Below are 25,296 nucleotides of genomic sequence, written 5' to 3' on the forward strand. Positions count from 1 at the left end.
TCTTCTGTCCTACAGATCGTGCAAAATGCTCCGAAGATGAAATGGAGAAACTTTACAAGTCTTTAGAGCAAGCAAGTTTATCTCCTATTGGGGACCGCCGGCCTTCTACAAAAAAAGAGCTGAGAAAATCCTTTATCAAAAGAAGCAAAAACCCATCAGTGAATGAGAAACTCCACAAAATCCGAGCACTGAACAGTACATTAAAGGTAAAGAGTTCAGATGTGATGAAATAAAGCCAGAGCTAAGAAAATTCTGGATAAGGGATTCTGGGAGGTATAGTCCCCCCTAACTTGTTGTTGTTGTTGTTGTTGTGTGCCTTCAAGTCATTTCCATCTTATGGCAACCCTAAGGCAAACCTATAATGGGGTTTTCTGGGGCTAAGAGTGGTCACCCAGTGAGTTTCCATGACCAAGAGAGGAATTGGACCCTGGTTTCTAGGGTAATAGTCCAACACTCAAACCACTACACTGTGCTGGATCTCCTTCCCTAATTGCCTTAGGTCAATTTGGCACTGGGCTGTTCAGCAGTCACTGGATGGTGTGTGTGTGTGTGTGTGTAAACTAAAATCACGATTGCCTTGAATAAATCCTAGAAATAAATAAATAAACAATGAATGAATGAATGGGAAGGAAACATGAATGGACAGTAATATAGATGTGACAGACCTCTAGTGGTCACCAGTTCGAATTTCCAATTCTTTGAACTACTTCTTCACTTCTTCTTCTTGTTTTTCTGCTAGTGCAAAGAACATGACCTGGCCATGATTAACCAGTTGCTGGAGGACCCCAAGCTAACAGCAAGGAAATTCAGAGAATGGAAAACTACAAATACCATGTTGGTTCAGGATATCTATCAGCAGCAGGATGTGCTGAACATGTCTCAAGAAAATGTTACAGAATCAGAATTGGCAATGCAGCCATCCTTCATTGAAAGTACCATCTGAAAACTGGGTTGGTGGCAACAATTTTCTTCACTTACTAATAGTTTAAGCTGCTATCACTTCAAGTTTTGATTTTTCAAGGAGGTCATTGCTTCATGTAATGGAAAACTGAACCCATTCTCCAGAGCACTATTTCCTTCTTTAATATTCCATTAAGATAGAAAGCTGCCATCTAAATGATCACATCATGAAGCTAGTCTTGGTGAAATTCTGAGGATATTTACCTGACGGACTGGATTTTTTGCCTCCATAAAAAGAATTCCTAAGCAAGTGCAGTATCTGGACATTTTAATGTGTTTGTACATATTGTAAATAAAAGGTCTTGGCTATTTTAAATGTTCTTGAAGGAAGCAACAAGTTGGGGAGATGCTATCAGGATAAAGCTAAAATAACACATACCATTTTCCAATAGTGCCAATTAAAATTTTAATCCTTTATTATGAGAAGCTGTTTTAAGCACAGAGGAAATAAGTCAAATGACAATAACTGTACCCTAGAATGTCTTTTCATAATCAGTTCAGTAGTCTCCTTTTGCCGTCATAATGTTTCCATATTTATTAATGGCCCAATTATAGATGTTTCCTGGCACCATGAGGCAACAGTTGCATTTGACCTGTTTTTCATGACCAAATAAATTCTTCAATATTGCACAAATAAGCTTCTCCTCTCAGTTTTATCAAGTGTCAGGGTTAATGTGAGACCTTTTGCTACCACATCTCAAAGAATAAGATTCTCACTTCACCTCCACTTTTTGTATACACATACAGAGAGAGAGAGAAGAGTAGTGTTTCACTTCAGCACTGATGATGGGAAAATATTCTTCCCCATATCTGTGGGAGGCTAGTTGGGTTAGGGCATGTGGGCCAGGCAACATGGCACAGACACAACTCCAATGACTGGCTCAGGGAAAATCTCAAGTGGAATGGCTGGAAGGCAACTACTGCATATCTCTAGCAACTGCCACTTTCTATGCAATGGTTGGTTGGCCCTATTGTTTTCCAAAGAAAGCTGGGGAGGTGGAACTTGGGAATTCTAGCCAACTGTGTCAGCTTCTCTTTAAAAGGTTGGGAGATTTTGTGTAGCTTAGGCAAGCTTACAAGAGGCTGGGTAATTTGAAGATTGTTTTCACCTGTGTGTACCACTATTAACTCCAAGTTTGGGTAAATCAAGAATTTTTTTATTCAGAAATATGCAAAAGTGCACTCAGACACGCAATAGTAGTTCAGACAAGTGCAGCACACACAGGTATCAAAATTATATAACAGAGTTTGAGGATGTAGAGAGGGCAATATTTACCTGACTTGAAGAGGAGACCATGGAAAGCAGGACATGACTCAGCCGAAGTCTGAAGGCAACGCAGTTTGTGGAAGACTCTATCTGTGCACACAAGAGGGAGTCTAGGTTTGGAAATGACAGTTATATAAGAGATCCTAGCCTCAAGGAGTCCTAGGTGTTATCTTACAATGTAAAAAAAGACCTGATGGCTTTCTCATGGGATTGACAATGGGATTCCAGACCAGTCAATAGCTTTAACTTCAGAATTACAAAAAACTTTGCATTCAGAGGAAATTCCCTCTCCTGGAATGATTCAATGGTGCTAGAGGGAGCTGATGATTCTCTGAAGATGAGGAAGCGTCCCAGGCTTTCTCAACATTTGAGAACCGATTGACAGACAGTAAGCACTGGTGTGATAATCTTATTGTTGCAAGAGAATATGCAGAGATCCTGGAGGAGAAAGGAGTGATCAGCACACTCATTTAGCTTTTGTCTTGGTGTTCCCTGGGTCGTTTCATATGTCTTTGGGTCTCTGTGTTCTTCCCATGGGAAATTCATTTGCTGTCCCAAAGGTCATCATGACTTCTTAAGAACATGCTTGGCATGAGATATGAAAATATGAAAACTCCAAATACAGTGTGGGGATGTAGGGTGTACTAACACTATGGCCCTATTGATGAGCCCCTCCAGTACCTGACAAATTCTTTATAAAAATACAATGAGGTTTCAGCAGAGTGTACATTTATCTTCAGTCTGCAGCACAGTGTGTTTGAATGCCTTATCCTAGAAACCCATGTTATTCTTTAACACCCATAAGTATATGGAAAGAACCTTGCTGGGTCAGATCAAGGGCCTCCCCAGTTCATCAGTCTGTTCACCCAGGTGATCAGTCAGTTGCCTATGCGATGCTCCAGGAGGGTGTGTGTGTGTGTGTGTGTGTGTAATAAGAAACAGAACTGTATGGGGGAAATAACAGAATTGTAGAATAAGAATGTTTTAAACAAATATATAGACAATTTTACAAGGACACTGCCAATCATTTTAAAAACAAATGGAAATTTTAGCACTGCTAAAAAAAGTCACCCCCATACAAGTTGAAAAACTTAACATGTTCCAGAGGAGCTGTCTGTCATGAGAAATCAGTGCATTGTTTTAAGAGGGTTTTTTTTCTTTAAAAAATTACACACGCACACATTCATTTTAAGTATAGAAAGTGTTCTGTCCTTTACTGGAGAGCTAAATTTTCTGATAACAGGAAAGAAATACTGTGGCTTTCTTCACATATGCACAGTTGGTATTTCATGGCTTGTGTGAAGTCTTCATAAAGCAACTGACATTTCTGCTTTACCATTTTTCATTATTTTTGTACTGTCTCCTGGAGTGTTACATGCCCTGCTTAAAATGTCAGAACAAAACTACTTGACTTCCCCCATATAATCCTATTGTTAGAATGCAGCTGCTGTTCTTGGTTCTTCCTTGTCTAAGAAAGTCACACCAACTCATTGTTATATTTTGCAACAGCTTCAGAATCATTCTCCAAATCATCTTCCTAAATTAGCTGATTTTCTTGCTTCAGGTAGAGCTCTGCCCTGCTTTTGTCCTGGGGATTCAATATACATATATTCAAATAGATAGCTGTGTTAGTTGTTTCAGCATTAAAATAAGGGGGTGTGTGAGGGGGAGGAAGCTAACTTAACCTTTGAGACTAACTGATTTATTTTAGCACGAGCTTTTGTGGATATCAACCAGTTAAAGAAGAGGACTGATAACCATGAAAGCTCATGCCAAAATGGAACAGTCTCAAAGGTGACGGTAGATTCTACTCTATACTTTCTACTTTCTCTCTTTTTTCTTTTTTGAAATCTTACATTGCTGACTTTGGCTGTATTTTGCACTGCAGAAATAATCCAGGTTCACACCACTTTAACTGCCATGGTTCTGTGCTATGTAGTTCTGGAAATTGTAGTTTGTTGTGACACCAAAGCCCTCTGACAGAGAAGACTAAATGTCTCACAAAGCTACAATTACCAGAATTCCATAGTATTGAGCCATGACAGTAAAGCAGTGTCAACTTGGATTTTTTCTGCAGCGCAGATGCACCCACAATTACAAATCTGTGACCTGAGTGTCATCTCTTGGCTTGACCGCCAGACCTACCTTAACAGCCATATCTGCTCTTAACAACTGGCGCGCAGCAGAATAGCAGTCCCATCCCCTTTCTGCCTGTAATTTGTGGTATGATGAGAAACTGAGATGGGAGTCTTGCTTCTGATTGTAGCAGCATCACTCACTAGGAAGGAGGCTGAATGAATCATTCTGCTGTTCCCTGATCACCAGCAGAACAGACCCAGTGGCATCCATGAGAGTGGGGTGGTGAATCTGCACTGGATTTTAGTCCAAACTTTAAAGGAGATATCCAAGGTGCTGAAAACTAATCTCTAAATAGGATCAGAACCTGGAATAGCTCCTTCAACATTTGGACTAAAATCCAGAGCCAATTTATATCCCCACTGACATGGAATCTATCAACTACTACTAGATAGCCCCATAGTCAAGTGAGGAATTTGAGCTCCAGCTTCTCTAGTCTTAGGACTTTATCACATGGGGACAATTGGAAATATCCCATGAAAATCACCTATTCACAATTAAGACTTTCACACAACATCATGCATAAAGCGCCATTATCCCAGGATTATACCGTGAAAATTGTGCAACAGCGATAAAGGTTTTTGCATGACATAATGAAAAGCGATTAAAGTGCCATTATCCTAGGAATAACCAGGCAATAAACAGCAACAAATCATTCACAGGAAAATAGCATGAATCATTTCTTGCCGCTTATTGCCTGGTTATTCCCAGAATAATGGCTCTTTTATCATGCTGTGTGTGAAAATGCTAATCATGCTTTAACTGAGATTGCATGATTTTCACAGGATAATCACCATTTAAACTACCAGTATTCTACCAGTCAGTACTCTAATCAATGTACCATACTGCCTCTTCCATTTAAAACTCTGAACTGAAATACTCCAAAGTTTCTCCTGCCATTGCTAGTCTTCCTCAGTTTCCCCTGCTCCTCCAAAATCAAAAGCCTCTTTATAGGAGAATTTAAAAGAGGCAGACTCCCAAAGGACTCCAAAGCTGCTTTGGAGTAGCCTGGAAGGTGTGTGTGTGTGTGAAAAGGGATCCTTTCAGATTTCCCATTTTTAAAGAATAGTAATGTTGCCTGACAGAACATGCTTCAGACACATCTGCGTGAAGCTCCTGAACACAAGGAATGTTAAAGGAACATGGTGCCTGTTTAGAAGAAAATACAAGCCATTACCTCCCATGTACCAACTTCCAGGGATGAGAATATAAGCTGTCCATACAATTTCCAATAACATTCTTTCATCTTCAGTTTGAAGGTGTTTCCCCTGGGAAGGGTGAGATTCTGGTGCCTTTCTTAGATTGAAGCTACCCTTAAATCCCAGCCAAACAGGCTCCCAGAAAGTAATCTCTAAGGGAAATTACAATGGTCAGCAACACATAGCATGTCTTTATCCCAGTGATGGGAGTCAAGGCAGCTTACAAAATTTAAGTGCAAATTCATGCTTCTTAGTCCTGCTCAAAATGGAGGGCCTTCAAGAAAAATGTAGGGACATGACCCAATTGAATATATATATATATATATGTGTGTGTGTGTGTGTGTGTGTGTGTGTGTGTGTATATATAATATATATATATATTTCTATAATAAATAAAATGTATATAAAATATAATATTACATATATAAATAATATATTATATATATATATTATATAATATTATATAATACACACACAATTATATATAAAACATTTTATATATATATATATATATATATATATATATATATCCATCCCTGCTTCTTGGTCATGTGCATGACAGGGGACCCTTTGGAACCCCTCCTGGACAGAAAGTGATGAAATGGAGGACAGGTCCTGGAAAAGGAGGACGTGTGCCTGGGCTCCCTCGGCAAAGAACAAGGAAGGGCACTGGCAGTATTTAAAACCGGGGAAGGAGGGGGGAGGATAATAATAGAATCATAGAGTTGGAAGAGACCACATGGGCCATCTAGTCCAACCCCATTCTGCCATGCAGGAACTCTCAATCAAAGCATCCCTGACAGAAGGCCATCCAGCCTCTGCTTAAAGACCTCCAAAGAAGGAGACTTCACTACACTCCAAGGGAGTGTGTTCCACTGTCGAACAGCCCTTACTGTCAGGAAGTTCCTCCTAATGTTGAGGTGGAATCTCTTTTCCTGCAGTTTGCATTTAAGATAATTAATTTTTATTCTCAAAATAAGGGAAGGCCCCCCAGTATATGCCTGTTTATCTGGGAGTAATCCCTGTTGAAGTCAGCTGGATTTACATTTAGGTTGCCATGTATAGAACTGCACTGAAAGTGCAACTGAATCATTGTCCCCAAAGATCCTAAAGCCAAGTGATCTAGGAGTATGCAACATTTCAGATGAAAACATATTCATGTGGCCAAGTAACATCAGAGTGTGTTCAAGACAGCAAATTTTATTAATGAGGAAGAACACACAAGCTGAGAGGCTGCAGCAGTTTGCTTTTGCCTGAGCCTACTGGGAAGGGAAAGATTCTCTCCCCACTTCTCCTCTCCCTCAAATGAGTTAACAGAGAATGAATTTTCTATTTTGAACTCAATTTGCAGTAATTTCAATATGGCAAGTAATTTGAATAAGTAATCCGAATAAGGTTATTTAAGTAAGCTTGCTTGACAACCCTTTTGGGAGAAAAGTGGTATTTAAATTCCATAAATAAGTAAACAAGGTGAAGACAAATGGGGAAAGTGGAAGGAGGCAAGAGAACCTGGGACATTATGAAATCAGCTGATACATTGGGACAATAGAGGTTTATTTGGAGCAGTTAGTGGGCGTACTTTGTCTGAAAAGAGCCTTTCTAAAAGGATTGCTGGCTATGAATCTTTGTGAGACTAGAACACTGCAGCATCAAGATGCAGCTGTAATAAAAGAAGACTGTTTCCTAATTGATTGTTGTAACAGTAAGGTCAAACTAAAAAGTTCAAGAAAGAAAGGTTTTTAATTATTGTAAATATTATGAAAGTATGTTAAGTCCTCATCTGATTTTACTTTTAAAAAATGAAATATAGTGCTCCAATGAAACATAGCAGACAAGATGGATACTGTATTTAAAAATCTTCCTCCGGCTGCTTTTAGGAAAAATATCTGCATTTATTTTAGTTAAAACCACACATTAAGTACATTAATTTTGAGAGATGTGACTGGGTCCACATGCACCATCTACTGGACTTCCATTGTATTACAGGCACTGATTACTTACTATATGTTTTGATTTTTATACCTGCTTGTTACCATGCGTATACTGTATTTATCACTTGAAGATGCCTTGGTCAGAACTTAATCTGCTTAGATTTGCATAAGCATTCACTTTAGACTGTTGAAACAAAGAGCTGTAGCTATTTTCTTTTAGCAGATCAATGGAGCTTTTATTGGGCTAGTTAGATACATCTTTTGAGGCTGAGCTGCCCCAATTCAGAACTGTTATGCTCCCTCCTTTGAGAATGTGCCTGAGTGTTTATAACTTTTTTTAAATGTGATTTTTAAAAAAGAAATTAGAAACCAGGGGCCTCTCCCTTTCTCATCCTACTGAGCCTTGCCCCATTCACACCATTTCTTCCACTGAGCTCCAGTGTTTAAAACATACACAAGCCCCCTAAAGCAAAACATACGCAAGCCCCTGAGTATTTGGTATGCAGTAAAAAGGCCTCAAAATGGCCTGCTATTCCTGCTCTCAGCTCTACGGGTCCAGACAATAGAGATGAATAGCACATGAGCCAGGCTTCCCTAAAGCATGCTTCAAGTCTCACAAGAAACTCACAAGAGTTCTGGGCTGCCATGAGAGCTCTGATCCTGAAGAAGCCTGAAACTCTTACAGGAGGACCTCCTTTTACTAGACCTGAGCTGGGCTTTATGTAGGCCTAACTCTTTTATACCAGATAGTCTTGAACTGGCCTGGCAATAGAGAGGGTTGTCTCTTATTGCTGTTTGGGAAACCCTCAATTTGTGCCAAAATAATGTCATTGGCTTTGGAAGCTATTCACTTTGACTTGGGTGGAGATTCTGACCATTTGCTGCTCTGCCTCATGCAGCAAAATGAGCTGGGCTGTTACAGAATAAAGAGAATGGAAAAGGTTTTGCACAATGTTGTTGGACTGCAGCTGCAATAATTGTTAGCCAGTATAGCCAACAATGGCGGGGTACATACCGCCGCTTTGCGGCGGTCTGCCGCCGCCGCCAGTAGGTCCGCGGGGGAGCCGGAGCCTTCAGACGGCCCGACTCCCGCGCGGACCGAAAAAGAAGCTCCAAAATGGAGCTTCTTTTACCGTCGCGTTTGCGACGTAGCGAGGCGCCAGGGGCGCGCTCGCTACGTCACAAGCGGCACGACGCGTACGGACGCTCAGCGTCCGATATGCAAAGATGGCGGCGCCCATGTGGAAGGGGCGCCGCCATCTTGTACGTATAGAATACGTACTAGGGTTAGGGGGGTGCGGAAGCACCGCCCCTTCCTAACCCTAGTACGTATTCTATACGTACTAAATGGCGGTATGTATCCCGCCAATGAGTAATGCTGGGATTTGCAATCCAACAAAATCTGGAGAGTTCCAATATGGAAGAAAGGAGACATCAGGAGCTCTCAAGTACATATTTCCCCTGAATCCAAATATTTCTTAACTCTGGTCAGCCAGGTTTCTTTATATGCATCAGCTGTATATCTTCATAAGTAATACATCATCCAAACCATTTGTCGTATTCCTACTAAGCAAAAACAAATTTATGTTAAAATATTTTCTGATGACTTCTGTGATCACCAGTATGCACGATTCCTGCCCCCCCCCCCCGGAAAGGACCACTAAAACTATGTTGCTAAATTTCCCCCCAAGCAAGGACCACTAAAGCTACTGTATGTTGCTAAATCGAGCAAAGAGAGATCTAAAAACAAGACTGAAGTAATGTCACCTTATCAGTATTTTATCAAGGCTTTATTACGTTTTCCTGTGCACAGGACACCTGTAACTGGCAGCAATTTATTAAAGGGCTCAAAGAAGGACTTGGCTTCTGGTCTACCACAGAGTTGTGCATTGATCCTCAGTTTGTTATTAGGAGATTTTCATCAAGTATAAATAACATTAGATCAATGATTAACTTAACAAAACTAGCCAAGAGGTAGTTTGAATTCAATCAAGAATCAAGAAATGTAAGGGAAGAGCAATTCTTAGGAAAGACTTAAGAGAAATGTGTAGTGGCTGCAGACGTTTGACAGCTACTGGTATAGCATCATCATAATCAACAACAACATGTCTTGTACGTCAAGACTATGTCCCTATTTGCAGGGGCCAAATAAAATGACATCTTCTGATCCCTCAGTGAGGAGACCAGATGAGGCACAGGACAGAACGCAGTTCTCATGTGAACAGACTGGATGGCCAGCCCATTCAGCTGTAGCCAACGGTCTGTTTAGGGGAATTTTATTATTATTGTTATTAGCTCAAATATTGCAAGAGGAGGGCCTGCTACGACGGCCCTTGCAGAATCGTCTCCCGATATGTATACGGAGTAGACCAGGGGATTCCAATAAATGGAGCGGAGACAGACTTCTAGAATTAATAACCAATTTATTTATAAGGGGAAAAACGCATACGATTCACTAGCATACACACACACATACAAGGCTCAGGAAAAGCATAGGTTAGCATGAAATAGGATTTTAGGCATCACTGGGGTGATACGTACCAGAATGTAGACTCCCTCCAGGAATCCAAATGGAATATGATGAGGATGGCATGAGGCTCAGCCATGGAATGACTGGCCAGGAATCAGGAGCCAGGAGCCAGGAGCCAGGAGCCAGGAGCCAGGAGCCAGGTCAGGGTTCAAGGGGACAGAGCTTCCCCCTGAAATCCAGACTGGCCCAGTGAACAGGCAAATCTGATGATATTTATAGGCAAAATCTTGCCTCTGGCAAAGGTGCTTGATGGTGAGAACAAAGGTGTTTAATTACTTGCTTTTCACCTGGATGTCCCTGTCTGATTGTCTTAGTGGTCTTAAGCTGCTCGGACAACAGACCCTGGGGAGGCAAGAGCCTCAGGCAAGGCAAATATTTGCTCTTCCTGGTCCTATGATAATCCTCTTATGCGACTCTCTAGATATGATGATGTGGGTACCCCTCAGGGGTGTGGTACATGTCCTTGTGCCTTGCTGGCAATGGTGGACAGAGTTCATCTAGGGGTCATTAAGGGTTATCATTTATACCAAAATTTATATGAAGCAGCATGGGTAACACAGCATGAGAACCAAAGTTTACCCCTCTTACCCTGAATCTTAGATGTTTATCACACTATACTCTTAAAGTGCTACTATTCCACTTTGACTCCTCTAGCTGCCTCCTGTTGCATTCTGGGATTGGCAGTTTTAAGGAGGGGTATTTAGAATTCTCAGGCAGAATTCTAAATACCCCTCCTTAAAACTGCCAATCCCAGAATGCAACAGGAGGCAGCTAGAGGAGTCAAAGTGGAATAGTAGCACTTTAAGAGTATAGTGTGATAAACATCTTAAAAACTCACTGGTTGCTTCACATTCACCTAGTGGCCAATGCTAGGTGGGTGTTTAAAATATGTAATGTTGAGTCATCTGCCCCTGCTACCAGTTTCTCTCTCTGATGTCAGACCATGGTGCCCAGCCATCTAATCATTGCTGGGTATCTTATTCTGACCTCAGAATGCATGTGAGGTGGAGGTGGACATACTGGGTGGCTCAGCAAGACATGCATGTGTTCAGCCTCTTGACATCAGAATGGAGGGCCTTGCAATGGGAAAGGGTTGGGGCAGCTCCGGAAACAGAATATTTCAGGCTGCTCTGTGCTTGTGCAGACAGGGCCTGTGAAACCTGGACATCTGAAACTTGACATGGATACAAAGGAAATCCTGGAGGATATGTATCTTAAGGTTATTTGGTTGCAAAATTCAAGAATTAATATTGAATGTTTGAATCAGTTTGAATGTTTCTTATCCTATAGAAACATCCAGTTGCTAAGAAGCAGACTAATCAATGTAAATGGGCCTGTGACAGACAATGACAGCTGGTGGCTCCCATGCACGGGTTTTCAGTTCAGATTTTCAGTTACAGCAAAGGAGCTAGCTCAAGTTTATGGCCTTGTCTGCACTGGCCAAGTTACTCCAGGGGCAACTCAGATTATCCTGCAGCTGCCCTGTTCTGCCCCTGTTACCTTCACCTCCATTTCTGCACCACGGTGCCTGTTTGCACAGATATTCCACTGGACCACCCGATGCAACTGCCTTGGGTACCTCATTTTTGAGGCCAGAACAAGGTGCCCAGTGATGGTCATATCGCTAGGCACCTAGTTCTGACCTTCATCCTAGGAGCATCCAAAATAAGCACCAACCTCCTCTGCTCATTCCACCATGATGCTGCTTCTGGCCTTTTTGAATGCTTGGGCAGAAAAATGGCAGTGGTGGCACCTCTTTGGTACTTCTCCTCAAAGGAGTGCTAAGAGGAATCAGGCTGAGAAGGATCTAAATAAGACAGTTTTGTATGATGACAGTAAACCTTGTCCTTTACATGGTTTGCTGCATGCCCCTAAGTTTTATAATCGACTTATACGAGTCATATAAAAATCTATAATTTTGGCCCCAAATGTGCCCTCGACTTATACATTAGGTTCAGCTATAATCATGTATATATGGATAAGTGTAACTGAGGTTTTGGAGCAACAGAGTGGGAAAGGCTGTATCCTGAGCAGCAGAATCTCCAGTCCTGTGAGTCCCAGTCATGCTCTGCCAGCACTTTTTTGAAGTTGGAAGCTTTCCAGCCTCTAAAAAGTGTGGGTGGGGCGCAGCTGGGACCCGGGCTGATGGTGGGCAGCGATTAGGTGGTGATTTAGCATGTGATAATCCCAACCTCCATGCCACATCCCAGCTGCAGCCTGGGACGCTTGATCCGGTTTTAAAGTTCATCTGATAAATTCCAAAGAAATTTTGCATTTTCCTACAATAAGGCCTTGGATTATGGAAAGAGTCTCCTATGTTGCAACTTTCCAACTGTCTCCATTTGGCAGAGGCAGTTCTGATTAATGCTCTATTTATGCGCTTTCCAACTGCTTTTAAAGTTTCTCTTCTCTCAACTTCCCCCCTTGTTCTCAGTTTATTGCAACCACTGTAAACTGAGTTCAAAGTGTAAATGTATTCTGGCTCAGTTAACTCAGGAAGAGGGAGAGGAGAGGAAGGGGAAGAATCTGTCTCTTTCCTGCAGATTCAGACAAATGCAAACTGCAGCAAGGTCTCATTAATAACTTTGCCATCCTGGCCACAGTCTGATGTTGCTTGGCCATATGTGTTCCAGTTTTCATTTATGAAATGTTGGAGGGTATGCAATAGTGCCAAGTTTCAGTGACCACTGGGTACACCTCCTGTGAAGGATACCTGACAAGAAGGTAGGAGGAATGCATAGGGATCCCACAGTACATGCCTACCTGCATATTGGTTGGGAAGTGACATGAATTCCAGTACAAATAATGTAAAGTCATTGAATCAATGGGATTTGCAATTGATTCAGTAGGTCTATTTTTGTTGAGAATAATAACGTGATTTAGGCCAAAGTATCCAAATCTGAAATCTCCTTTATGTTGCTTGAAGTATATATGCATGTGTATGTATGCATCTCATACTATAGGGGCTATTCTAACTCATGCAAAACAGTGGGTACTTTTGAGAGTCCCAAAGAGTATATTTGGAAAGGACTATTTTAGTTGCTGCATAACCAATGGCAAGCTTCTACTAAGGCTGATCAAATGGGGTTTAAATCAATTGTACTTAGTTTCAGTAGAAAAATAAGAGGACTGCACTATTAATTCAGTGTATGATGAAATAGGGACAGTCTAAAAGTATTTTTTAAAATAATATATACTCTAGATTCCTGAATATAAATTTTCTTATTTATTTATTTTATTCTAAAAGTGAGTTATGGTCATTCCAGGCCCCAGTCAGTAACCAGAGCTGGCTTTAGCTTTAGAAAGAGTAAAATGTTTCTGCAGGTGGCAGCTCATGGGAGGTAGTATCAAGATCTAGGAGGTAAGAGTTATTTATTAAGTGCCTCTAAACTAGCCTGCTGCCTTATGTGTGGGGAAGGACATTGCCCCAGTGTCATCACTGATTCAACTGTCAGTCCAGTTTCTTCCAGGTCTACTGACCAAAGGCTAATATTTTATGCAAGTAGAGCCACCCCTACCACTATGGTAGGCAGAAAGAGGTAATCATCTCAGATGCCCTATTTGATCCTTTCTCAGCCAGACCCTCCTTATCTTCACTATCTCAGATTTCTTTCCAACACTATCCCTCCCTTCTATACTCCCTGGCTTTTTTCCGGTCCAACAGCAGTCCAATAACAAATGAGAAGTTATGCACTTTCAAATGGCCCCAAGTGTGGCTTGCCATGGAAGAATGGTTACTCACCTCACTCTGTGGCTTCTGGTGAGTCAATGCCTTTGATTATATAGACCACACTAATGAAAATCATGTTTGTTTCAGGTTCTTCTTTATTAGTGCATTGAGAGGCAAAACAAGATGTCATGATTTATCGCCAAGCATTTGCAATGAATATTCATGCTTTCTCAGAAAAGCATAGTTCAGCATTGTTTCTGCTTTGTCTCAAGACTTTCCCATAAGTACTTTAAACAAGGTGCACTGAATAATGTACATCAAAATGATTCCTCTATTGAGCCAAATGAACACTTCAAATTCTTGTGCTTAGACTAACCACCAGAGAGAATTTGTGGTGCTCAGAAACATCCACCTACTCCTGGAATAAAAGAAATAATGATTTAAAGGAATCAAGAGTATCTGTAAATGCTGTTGAATGTGGAAACCTACCTGTGAGTTCTTTTTAATTGCATTCTCTTTGAAAGAATCATAAAAGCTTTTTGTAAAAATGAACTATGAGGATTATAACCACTCAGATTTTTTTTAAAGCCCTAAAATGTATATTACGGTGGAACAATATTGTTTAAACAGTGTTCTTTACTTTTTTTTATTTTTTTAAACTAATTTGTTATTCCATTGTTATATAATCCCAGGTGAGATACTTTCAGTAATAAAGTAATATCCTTGCAACTATAACCAGGATTTCTGTCTAGCAGTAAATATTCTCAAAGTAATGACGAACATTGCCCAACTTGAACTTCAAATACCAGGGTTCCCAAGTTTACCTTCTATGCCAAAGATTGGTCCAGTGGTGGCTGTTAGCTCCCAAGTCAATGGAGCAGAGAATGTGTTTTGGATTTCAGTTCAAAGTTTAAAGCAGCTTTCCAAGATGCTGAAACCCAACTCTCACAAAATATATTCAGCAGTTGGCTCCCTTAAAATCTGGACTAAAACCCAAAGCCCCATTGTTACTATTGCATTAGACTGGTGCTGGTTTGTGCATTTGCTTTCTGCTTTTCTGGACTGGAGAGTGAACTGACCATGTTTTTCTCCAAGCTGCAGAGTTCCATCTCTCCAAGAGGAAGAAGATGGGCCTACTTGTCACTGCAGATGGGAAGGAGTCTATAATATCATCCATTCCTAATCTATTCAAGTCTTTTCCAGGAATGAGCTTAACTGGGATCAACAAACTCACTTTTTGTGTTGGAATAATGTTTGTATAGTCATTCTCAAATGTTTCCGCTGCAAGCTGTTCCATGGTGCTCTGCACATGGGCTCAGCATGGTTCCAATTGGCCAAGGGTTTGCTCAGGGATGTAGGTGAGAGTCAATTGACTATGATTCAAATTGGACTCAAGTCACTTCAGTGACTCAACCTGGACCCAACTCATCAATAAATGATGCACTGAACTTGATTCGACTCAACTCAACTCACAACTTGTACATTTTTAGTTGCTGACTTGCTGCCGTTGTTCTCTTTGAGCAGCAGGCAAGACCTGCCCACAGAGTGTAGGGTGTATTTCTCAGAGGGGAACAGCAAATGCAATAAGCAATGAACGTGAGGTGGAAGTATCCTTCTAAAACTCTTGAAAACTTTAGAAGGGCCCTGTGATGTGCAGAAAGAACAGGCTACCAAGCAGACCTCACCCCCCACCTGAAGCCTGTTGCCTAATACATTTGCTGTTACCCTTTGAGAAACATGCCCCATCTCTTATTTTTCTGTTAAAAGTTGGCTCCCAGACTTGAGTCTTGAGTTGAGACTTCATGTGAAAGTATCTTGCAAGGACTTGAGACTTGGAGTGAATGACTTGAATACATCCCTGGGCTTGCTTTGAAGAGTGGAAGCACTGTGACATTTAAGTTTGCAGGCCCAGTTGAGATCACTGTTGCATTGCAAGTTCATCTTGCCAAAAGGCTTTCTAGGAAACCAGCAGCATTCTTGTCCTTCTCGTTCATTGTATACACGGCTGGTTTGTTTTGTTTGTTTATTGTGTGCTGGGTTTATCTTCTTCCTAGAGCTTGGGAAGGTCACTTTTACTACAACTTCCAGTTCTCTCCTGCTGATTAGGGCATTAAGGAAGTTGTAGTCTGGCTCTTGGTTTCCACCCAATGACTTCTGTATAACTCTAGGTTTTATTATTATTTTCCCTTTTTTATACTGGTTTAAATAAATCAAGCTGGGGAGCTGGTATAAAAAGTCTCTGATTGTACTGGGAGTGGACAGAAAATATTATACAATAATCAAAACATGTACACAATGTGCATGTACAAACAAGTACAAAACAACTCCAAAATAAAATTGGAAAGAACAGGAGCAAAATCAGGGGCTTTCTGGTCTTTTTTTTTTTCCCAGACCACTTTTTTTTTTATTGATATTTTCAAAGTTTTGAGTACATACAAAAAAAAAAAAAAAAAAAAAAGCTTTCTGGTCTTTTTAACCAATCTGGATGTAGCAGATTATTGATGACTGCTGGTTTATCCTGGATTATTTTGCTCTTTTTGGAATTGCATGGAGGATTCAAATTTATCTTCTTTGGTAAAGCATAGTCCTTTGGACTTGTTCCCTACAGACAACATCTGGGACAGTTCTTCTGGATGCCTTCTCCTCGCAGGATTATCTGATTTATTTTACTTGCCCTGGTCTAATCTTTGATGCCAATCTTGGGACCAGTCCAAATGCTAGCCTGAAATGGAGTTCTCCTTCTGATTGCAAATGTTTTCTCCTCAATTTGGATTGGTGCTTAGTTAAAATAGTAGTCTTCCATGAATTTTGGCCTCGAGGTCATAGGTACAATCCAATCCTGATGACACAGACCATTCATCTTGATTGTTCCATTTTTGCAAGGCTGGTCCACATTTTATGAACAGAGGTGTTCCTGGTCAACACCTACAATGTCTGAAATGCATGTCTGTAAACATACAGCAGGTGTGTTACCATGACCAATTATGTGTATGCATGCCTCTGTATGTTTAGTACAGTCATGTACTGTACATTCATTCATCTGCTAAGTAAAGTGTGAACTTACCTTTTAAAATAGATTTTAATGGGACTTCATAAATGTTAAATATCATGGTTGTCAGACTCATTTGGTGGGATTCACCCAGATAGTTCCCTAGCCAGTAGATTCTCAACTCTTTAACAACCTATTTCCTTCCTTGGTAGAATGCCATTTTCTCAGTTTCTTTCCAATTTGTTTTCTTGACACAGGAGTCAAGATGTGTGGTATCTGTTGTGGTACTTCTTGATTTATTTTTTTAAAAAAAATATGTTGATGCATATATGTTTTTCTGTTCATGCAATGTTTCATGTTATTTCCTCTTCTTTTCTACAATATTCTGAACTATGTTGTTCCTACTTGTAAGGTGATTTTTTTTTTTTAAAAAAGCCAATACATGTGGGTAATGACAAGAAGTATGGGTATGTTGAATTTGTCATTCCTCTCCATATCCTGAATCTTTCTGTCCTCTGTCCTGTTCCTCCCATGTATCCAATTGAAATCTTTCTAAAGCATTAGTGCTAAAGTGGCATACCCTCTAACTGTCCCAATGTGGCATGGACAGTCTCAATTAATCCTCAGTCTTTTTTAGCTGCTTCTAAAAATGACCCAGCTTTTCTCTCCTCCTCACACTTTCCCCCTTTGTAAAATTAGTTAACTCATCAGAAAAGAGAGGAGACTCAGGCTGAAAGCAACTTGCTGCAGCCTTTCCTAAGCATACATGTTCTTCTTCATTAAAAACGTTTGCCATCTGAATCATACTCTGATGCTGCTTGGTTGCACTTATGCCAGTTTTTATCTGTGCAACACTGGTGGGTATGAAGTGGTAGATGCCAACAGTGCCATTATTCTGTTTATAAAGATAATCTTACCCAGCACAAACTAATCAGGATACTACCAGATTAATCTAAAGAAGCATGAGTTCTTACAATACAGCTCCTTGTGTTATTGTCAGTAGTTATTACTTCTTCAGTCACTCATCCCATTCTTTTTGAGGGTTGTTTTTAGTAATTTTCTGGATCTGATCTAAAAAATTTCCAAACATTTTCTGTTTAATTGAGATATAGTTTGGACCCATTTGGATAGACGGGAAAAAAAGGTTTTGTTCCTATCCTTTCTAATGTTTTATTTTTTATTTTATTTCTTTATTTTTTGAGATTTATGTAACATCCCAGAACTTTTTATTTCCACTCTCCAGCAATGAGATATACCTCTCTATGGTGGTGTGTTCTGTTATCCTGAAACTAGCTAAGATGGCTGCCACTAAGAATCAAAGCAACTGTTCCCAGGACAGTAGAGTCAACTGAGATCAAGTGAAGGAAACATGAATAAAAGAAAATATTCAAAATGGTTAACTAGTGTAATATTCCTAAAGCATTTTAACAGTTCGACTATAGAGATCTCAGTGGAAATTGGTGAAAGGCAATTTCTGAAATGTTGCCTAAATCTAGACATCATACATGATCATTGTGAGGGAAAAGAAAACACACACACACACACACACACACACACACACACACGAGTGGGGAGGGAGGGAATCCTGGGATATTTCCAGAAAGAGTATGGATTTTAAAACATAATGAATATTTTATTGAATATATTATTGTAGAAAATTCTACAATAAAAAATAAAGGAGGTGAAGAGAAGAGAATGTATTTTTCCAATATGTCATGGAATGAAAAAGAAACCAACTTGAGAGTGAAAGTAAAAAGTGGCAGCTAATGGTGGGAATTTCCATAAAAGAGTCTGTGATAACAGAAACACCATTTGGATATTCAAAAATAAAACAAAAACAAACCCAAGAACAAGAGCAATTATGCTGCAATCCCTTAACACTTTGGCCCCACCGGAAGAGCTCTCAGTTTCAAATGGGGTCATTGGAAAAAAAGAAGTATGCAAGTTAAGGAAAGCAGAGTGGGGGGGGGGGGGACTGGCATTATTGCAAGCTTTTCTCCATTTGAGGTCAGAAGAAAGAGATGCCACTTCTAAAATTGTTTTATACACACCTGCAGCTTTGAAAGACTTGGTGATGCTGGAAATAGGAGAGAAAGAGAAAGAGAGGCACCACTGAGCTCAGTTGAAACTGTGCTCAAGGTGATTTTTTTTTCCTGAGCACAGCATTAGCAATTTGTTGTGTGCCTTCAAGTTGTTTTTGACTTATGACAACCCTCAGGTGATTTTATTATGAGGTTTTCTGTGGCTGAGAGTGTGTGACTCAGCCAAGGTCACGCAATGGATTTCTATGGTCAAGTGAGGAATCAAAACCTGATCTCCAGAGTTGTAGTCTAATGCTCATATCACTGTGCAATAGCTTACCAGTTTAGTACTCAAGCCTAAGAAAAAATATAATTAAAAAACAAAACACCAAAATGCAATCACATTATAGAAGCCTACAGATAAACATTTTAGAAAATATTGAATTTGGTGATGGTGGGATGGGGTGCTGTAATGGGGATAATGACAGAAGGAGGAATCTGTTGCTGCTAATATTTCTTTTCATTCCTCTCCATTAATGCCTTCTCCTTTAAAAAAAAAGAGTGTTTGGATGGGGAAGAGGCAAGAAGCAACAAGATTGGACAACAGTTGGTTTAATCAGTTCTTGTTGTACATACCAGGGAAAAAGCAAGGGTTTTAAAATCTTTTCCCCCATTCCTGGTCTACATTAGTCATATAACACTAAATGGTAATAAATGACATTGCAGCCTGAATCCTGTTGTTTAGTTTCAATGAGAGCACACCCACATGATCAAATGTTGAATGTATAGTCACCAACATTTCACAGAAGAAAAGTGGAATAAATGTGGCTAGCTAACATCACAGTGGAGTCAAGACAGCTAAAAGTAATAGCTAAAGGTAACAAGGAAGAAAATACAAGGTAGAAAGCTGCAGCAGTTTACTTTTGCCCAAACCTACTGAAAAGAGCAAGATTCTGCTCTCCGCTCTCTCCCATTGATTTCACTGAGTGAAAACTAGTTTTGCACTCTGAACTCAGTTTGTACTGCCTGAAGTAAACTAAGGATAAAGGACGACAGTGACAAGAAGGGAGAGAAACTGGGACATTTTAAAAGCAGGTGAAAAGGTGGGATAGTAAAGGATTAATTGGGACTTTTCATGGGACAGTTGGATGATATATGAATGCTGAGTCTACATTTTGGCAAATCACATTGATTTACTGGGTCTACACTAATCCAGTATAACAATAGAATTCAGGTCTGTGTGTGTGACGTACTTCGATATTTCCATACTTACATTAGCAAGAGAGAGAGAGAAAATACTATAGAACTAATAGTTCATTTAGTGGGTGTTAGGAGTAGGGCATCTGAATAATTCATGCTCACTTTCCTAGAGCCGACAAGACTGTTATCCAGTAACATAAAATCTCTTTGTGTGCTTCCTTTTAAGGACCATATTCCTCACTTCCTTTTTCTCATTATCTTTTGTTCTAGGATCCTGCACCACTTCCACCCATCTGTATTCCCTTTTTGCTCTCAAACTGATTTCAGACAAATCTCCATGTAGGCAGTTGGGCCATTTTCTCAAAGGGAGAACTGGTGTGGATGCAGAGGTAAGGGTGAGAATCAGTTAAGTTGGATACTGGGCCTCTTTAAAGAACTGTTTTGTATGAAAAGAAAAAAAGTCCCAAACCAGTTATTAAAAACTGTGATTGCATTAACAGAAAAGTGGTTCACCACTGGTTGATACTGCCCCCAACCCCTCTATGATTTCAAAAAGAAATTATGATGCAAGGAGAAATAAGGCACTTTTTCATAGACATTGTTTACATAGCCCTGTACACATTAATAATTAATTGATCTTACATAATTAATTGAACATCAGCTTTTAACTCACAATAAGGAGTGGACTTCTTTACAAATGTTTGCTATTTTTTAAAACAATAGATGCCACTTACATAATTGAGCAAAAAAGCAGCAATGAAAATGCAATTGTAGAATGTTTTTTTTAAAAAAAGAAGAAGAAGTAGTAATGGCTATGATCTTCGTTACAATGCACACAAATTCATCTAAATGCTTTACATATATCTATATAGATATATGTAAAGGAAGAATGATGATTGTAAAGGAAAATCGAAAGAGTAATATGTAATTTATAAAGGACTATATAGGTTGGAAGTACTAGGATGTGTACAGGGGGAAGGGGAGGGGAAGGGTAAGAGGGTGGGGGGTTTAAGGGGGGAAAGGGAGGGAAGGGAAAGGGATAAGGGAAGGTATAGACGATATGTATGATCTTTTATTGATGATTACTGAAAATAAGGATGTAAAGAAAAGAAAAACCAAATAAAAATAGAATTAAAAAAAAATAAAAAAAATCATCTAAATGCTTTTTGCTTCCTGGGTAATTATTGTCCATTTAATTACAGCATACACTGAACAGCAAATATAAAATATTATATAGCTACAAATTATCTATGTGATTATTATCATTGCTTATGCCAGAGACAAGATTGTTGCTATTATTTTGACAGAGAAAGCTTTTGTAAGCTAATTACTTTAGCTGTTATAAAACTGAAATTCAGATGACAGCATTGTTAATGGAACAGAATAGCTTACATGGTACATGTACACAAAGCTGTGTTAGTTTTAAAGGAAATGTGTAATTTCTTGCTGCTTAGGTAATACATTTTTAAAGTATACTTATAAATGCTTCACTATTTAACACTTATAATTATACACAGACATAACACAGAGAGATTATTTAGCACTTATAATAGTATATACACACAAGCTACTCTATCATTTAAATGTAAAGGTTCTTCACATACACCAGGCTATTTGAACAAAGTCAAGCTGGAGAAATGAGGCCTTTAAAAATGGAGCATCATCATGTGTTTTGCTTCCAAAATGGTAGCACTGTAGAAAGATCAACAATGGTATTTACATGGCATATTGTGTTTCTCTGCTTTATATACATAAATTCAGAAACAACATAACAACTTTTTTTGTTCATGTTCACATACTCCATCATCTACTGCCTCAAAGGAACATTCTATAATCTTACAGTTCAAATACTTGTATACATGTAGGGAAGGATACTTTTTATGTTCAAGTCAAGACAGAATGTGGATGGAGATGCTTGATGAAATTTTGTTCTTAATGAAATGGAGGACTTCAGTTTCATCTAATACATTTAAAAAATCTCAGAGGTAGCTTTAATCTGTCTTGTTATTGTAGGTAGCTTGTAAGAGATCCTCTCCATAAAACAATTATATGCAATGAATATTTGTATGATTACAAAATATTATATGACAAAATATACATGCATTAAAAGAAATACTCAAATCCCTACATACAAATACACAGGATACACTACTATCTAATAATCTCCTTCATGTTGTCTTCCCCATTATCTTAAATTTTTTTGGTTCTAAAAGGACAGGGAGTGATTAGTTTGATTTTGTTCTACTACAGTTAGACACTGGTTTTTTAAAAAAGTGGGCCCAATCCCAAGATCCATTATGTTTGCAATGGGTACATTCGTAGGGACTGTACATTAGTAAATTAGAGGATAGGAATCAAGTTCTCATTTGATCTGACTTTATTTTGAAGTTCTTTGATTCCAAAATACAGAATGGAAACTGGCCTCGGGGGCAAACCATTCTGATGCAAATTTTAGTTAGGTAGATAGTTGCTTTAAGGTGGGGTGAGCAAGAGATGGGGAAAAATCCACCTCCTGCATTTTCCTGCCACAAATAATACTGCCACTCAGTGGCACTGGCTTTGGTTGGGGAGGGGAGGCTGTCATGGCTGTGGCGTGGTGTCAGCTTCCAGAAGTTCCAACTGAAAGGAAAGAAATACAGTGAGAAATGAGCTAATTTCTCTACCTGGCTGCTTGCAAACAACACTTAACAAATTTGCTGAGCACATGCTTTTCCTTTTGTAGTGAACAAAGCAGAATGAAGTGATCCCAGGAAGAGGGGATTGTTCTTTCACACCATATCATAAAACAAACAAAGCAGAATGAAGTAATCCCCAAAAGACAGGACTGCTCTTCCACAACATATCTTTTAAAGAAAAAGTTGACGATCCTGACTTAGTCCATCATCAACCTTGAGGTATCATGCTACTGGAAGATGGAACACAAATGGCCTCTGGTATATTGAGGAGTTGTTGTGTGTAAGATAAACCACTGTGACACACTGGACAGCTTGGTGGGCGAGCCATAGCGATGTCACCACCTCCCAACCACAGGCATTATTTTTGCAACAGCTCTCATTGGGCTCATTGTGATCTGAATGAGCTAAATTTAGCTAAAGCTCCAGCTCCACTATTCTTGGGCATATAGATGGCTTCTGCTCCCTCCAAAGGCCACCTTCCATCCCCTTTGCTTCCCCATAAACTTGTAATTGTTTGCCAGAGCATGTGGGTGATGCCATCTCACTCTTTTCCTTTAAATCCTTCCTCCAGATCCATTTCCCCCATGACATTTTTAACCCATGTACCTCATTCCTGTGCTCAATTGTCACTCAGTCTGTCATTGAAAGAATATTTTTTTCTGCATTTATCTCTGCCTTTCCTACCTCCCAGAACTTCCCCACCTGGCCTGGAAGTTTTGGGAGTTGATGTCCACAAAATTAACTTTTCTTAACTGTTCACTTTTATTCCCTTGCCCTGTTGTTTCTTCAGGGAAAATGGTAGATTTTAAGCTCCACAGGCCTCCTTTCATTCTATGTCAGCCTCATGCAATATATGATATGATGCCGATATTTAAAACTTTAATTGAGTAGAACCTTTCCGACATCCATGCTCCCCATATTCCATAACTATCTTTTGACATAGGCTTGAAGCCACACCCAGATCCCGATCATTTAGCAGGACTGAGGTGCTGGGTACAGCCTGGATAATAATTCTAGAATCATAGAATCATAGAATCATAGAATCATAGAGTTGAAAGAGACCACAAGGCCCATCCAGTCCAACCCCTTGCCATGCAGGGAATCCAAATCAAAGCATCCCTGACAGATGACCATCCAGCCTCCGTTTGAAGACCTCCAAGGAGGGAGACTCCACTACACTCTGAGGAAGTGTGTTTCACTGTCAAACAGCCCTTACTGTCAGGAAGTTCCTCCTAATGTTGAGGTGGAATCTCTTTTCCTGCAGCTTGCATCCATTGCTCCGGGTCCTAGTCTCTGGAGCAGCAGAAAACAAGCTTGCTCCCTCCTCAATATGACATCCCTTCAAATATTTAAACAGGGCTATCATATCACCTCTTAACCTTCTCTTCTCCAGGCTAAACAACCCCAGCTCCCTAAGGCGTTCCTCATAGGGCAAGGTTTCCAGACCCTTCACCATTTTAGTCGCCCTCCTTTGGACATGCTCCAGTTTCTCAATGTCCTTTTTGAATTGTGGCGCCCAGAACTGGACATAATATTCCAGGTGGGGCCTGACCAGAGCAGAATATAGTGGCACTATTACTTCCCTTGATCTAGACACTATACTTCTATTGATGCAGCCTAAAATCGCATTGGCCTTGTTAGCTGCCGCATCGCACTGTTGACTCATGTTCAACTTGTGGTCTACTTGGACTCCTAGATCCCTTTCACATGTTGTCTTCTTAAGCCAGGTGTCCCCCATCCTATATCTGTGCATTTCATTTTTTTGCCCTAAGTGCAGTACCTTACATTTCTCCCTGTTGAAGTTCATTTTGTTAGCTGTGGCCCAGCTTTCTACTCTATTCAAGTCATTTTGAATTTTGATCCTGTCCTCTGGAGTATTAGCTATTCCTCCTAATTTGGTGTCATCTGCAAATTTGATAAGTATTCCCCCAATTTTTTCCTCCAAGTCCTTGATAAAGATGTTGAACAGTACTGGGCCCAGGATAGAGCCCTGTGGGACTCCACTGGTCACTTCTCTCCAGGATGAAAAGGTGCCATTGTTGAGCACCCTTTGGGTTCGTCCGGTCAACCAATTACAAACCCATGTAACAGTTGCCTTGTCTAGCCCACATTTTACAAGCTTGTTTGCAAGAAAGTCATGGGGAATCCTGTCAAAGGCCTTACTGAAATCAAGATATACTATATCCAGAGCATTCCCTTCATCTACCAAGCTAGTAATTTTATCAAAGAAAGAGATCAGATTTGTCTGGCATGATTTGTTTCTCTGAAACCCATGTTGACTTTTTGTGATTATGGCATTGCTTTCTAGATGTTCACAGACTCTCTGTTTAATTATCTGCTATAGAATCTTTCCTGGGATTGATGTCAGACTAACTGGACGATAATTGTTGGGATCCACTTTCTTCCCCTTTTTGAAGATGGGGACAACGTTTGCCCTCCTCCAGTCTGCTGGGACTTCTCCTATTCTCCAGGAGTTCTCAAAGATTATTGCCAATGGCTCCGATATTACTTTTGCCAGTTCTTTTAATATCCTTGGATGTAGCTCATCTGGTCCTGGAGACTTACATTCATTTAGATTAACAAGGAATTCCTGTACTATCTCTTTACTTATTTTGTGCTGAAATTCCCCTATTCTGTCCTCTGCTCCTTTATCCTAAGGTTGAGTTCCCTTTGCCTTTTCTGAGAAGACTGAGGCAAAGAAGGTGTTGAGTAATTCTG

At 39.9% G+C, this 25,296-nt stretch overlaps 2 protein-coding genes across 4 annotated transcripts in view; one reads left to right on the forward strand and one right to left on the reverse strand.

Annotated features, from left to right (window-relative positions):
• The window catches only part of IPCEF1 (interaction protein for cytohesin exchange factors 1), a 66,814-nt gene extending 65,231 nt beyond the window's left edge, over positions 1–1,583 (forward strand). For all 3 annotated transcript variants that reach the window (XM_089530164.1, XM_089530163.1, XM_089530165.1), the window contains 2 exons: positions 16–206; positions 740–1,583. In XM_089530164.1, the coding sequence (XP_089386290.1) occupies positions 16–206; positions 740–943 (395 nt within the window). In that variant the 3' untranslated portion in view covers positions 944–1,583. The remainder of the gene's footprint in view (positions 1–15; positions 207–739) is intronic.
• A 19,095-nt stretch (positions 1,584–20,678) lies between these two features.
• Positions 20,679–25,296, reverse strand: part of OPRM1 (opioid receptor mu 1) — a 37,912-nt gene continuing 33,294 nt past the window's right edge. Inside the window, exon 4 of the mRNA XM_089530166.1 lies at positions 20,679–22,522. Coding sequence (XP_089386292.1) covers positions 22,484–22,522 — 39 coding nt within the window. The 3' untranslated portion in view covers positions 20,679–22,483. The remainder of the gene's footprint in view (positions 22,523–25,296) is intronic.

The sequence above is a fragment of the Sceloporus occidentalis genome, unplaced genomic scaffold (genome assembly GCF_023333645.1).
Source record: "Sceloporus occidentalis isolate IW3139 unplaced genomic scaffold, rSceOcc1.0.p SCAF_6, whole genome shotgun sequence".
Classification (NCBI taxonomy): Eukaryota; Metazoa; Chordata; class Lepidosauria; order Squamata; family Phrynosomatidae; genus Sceloporus; species Sceloporus occidentalis.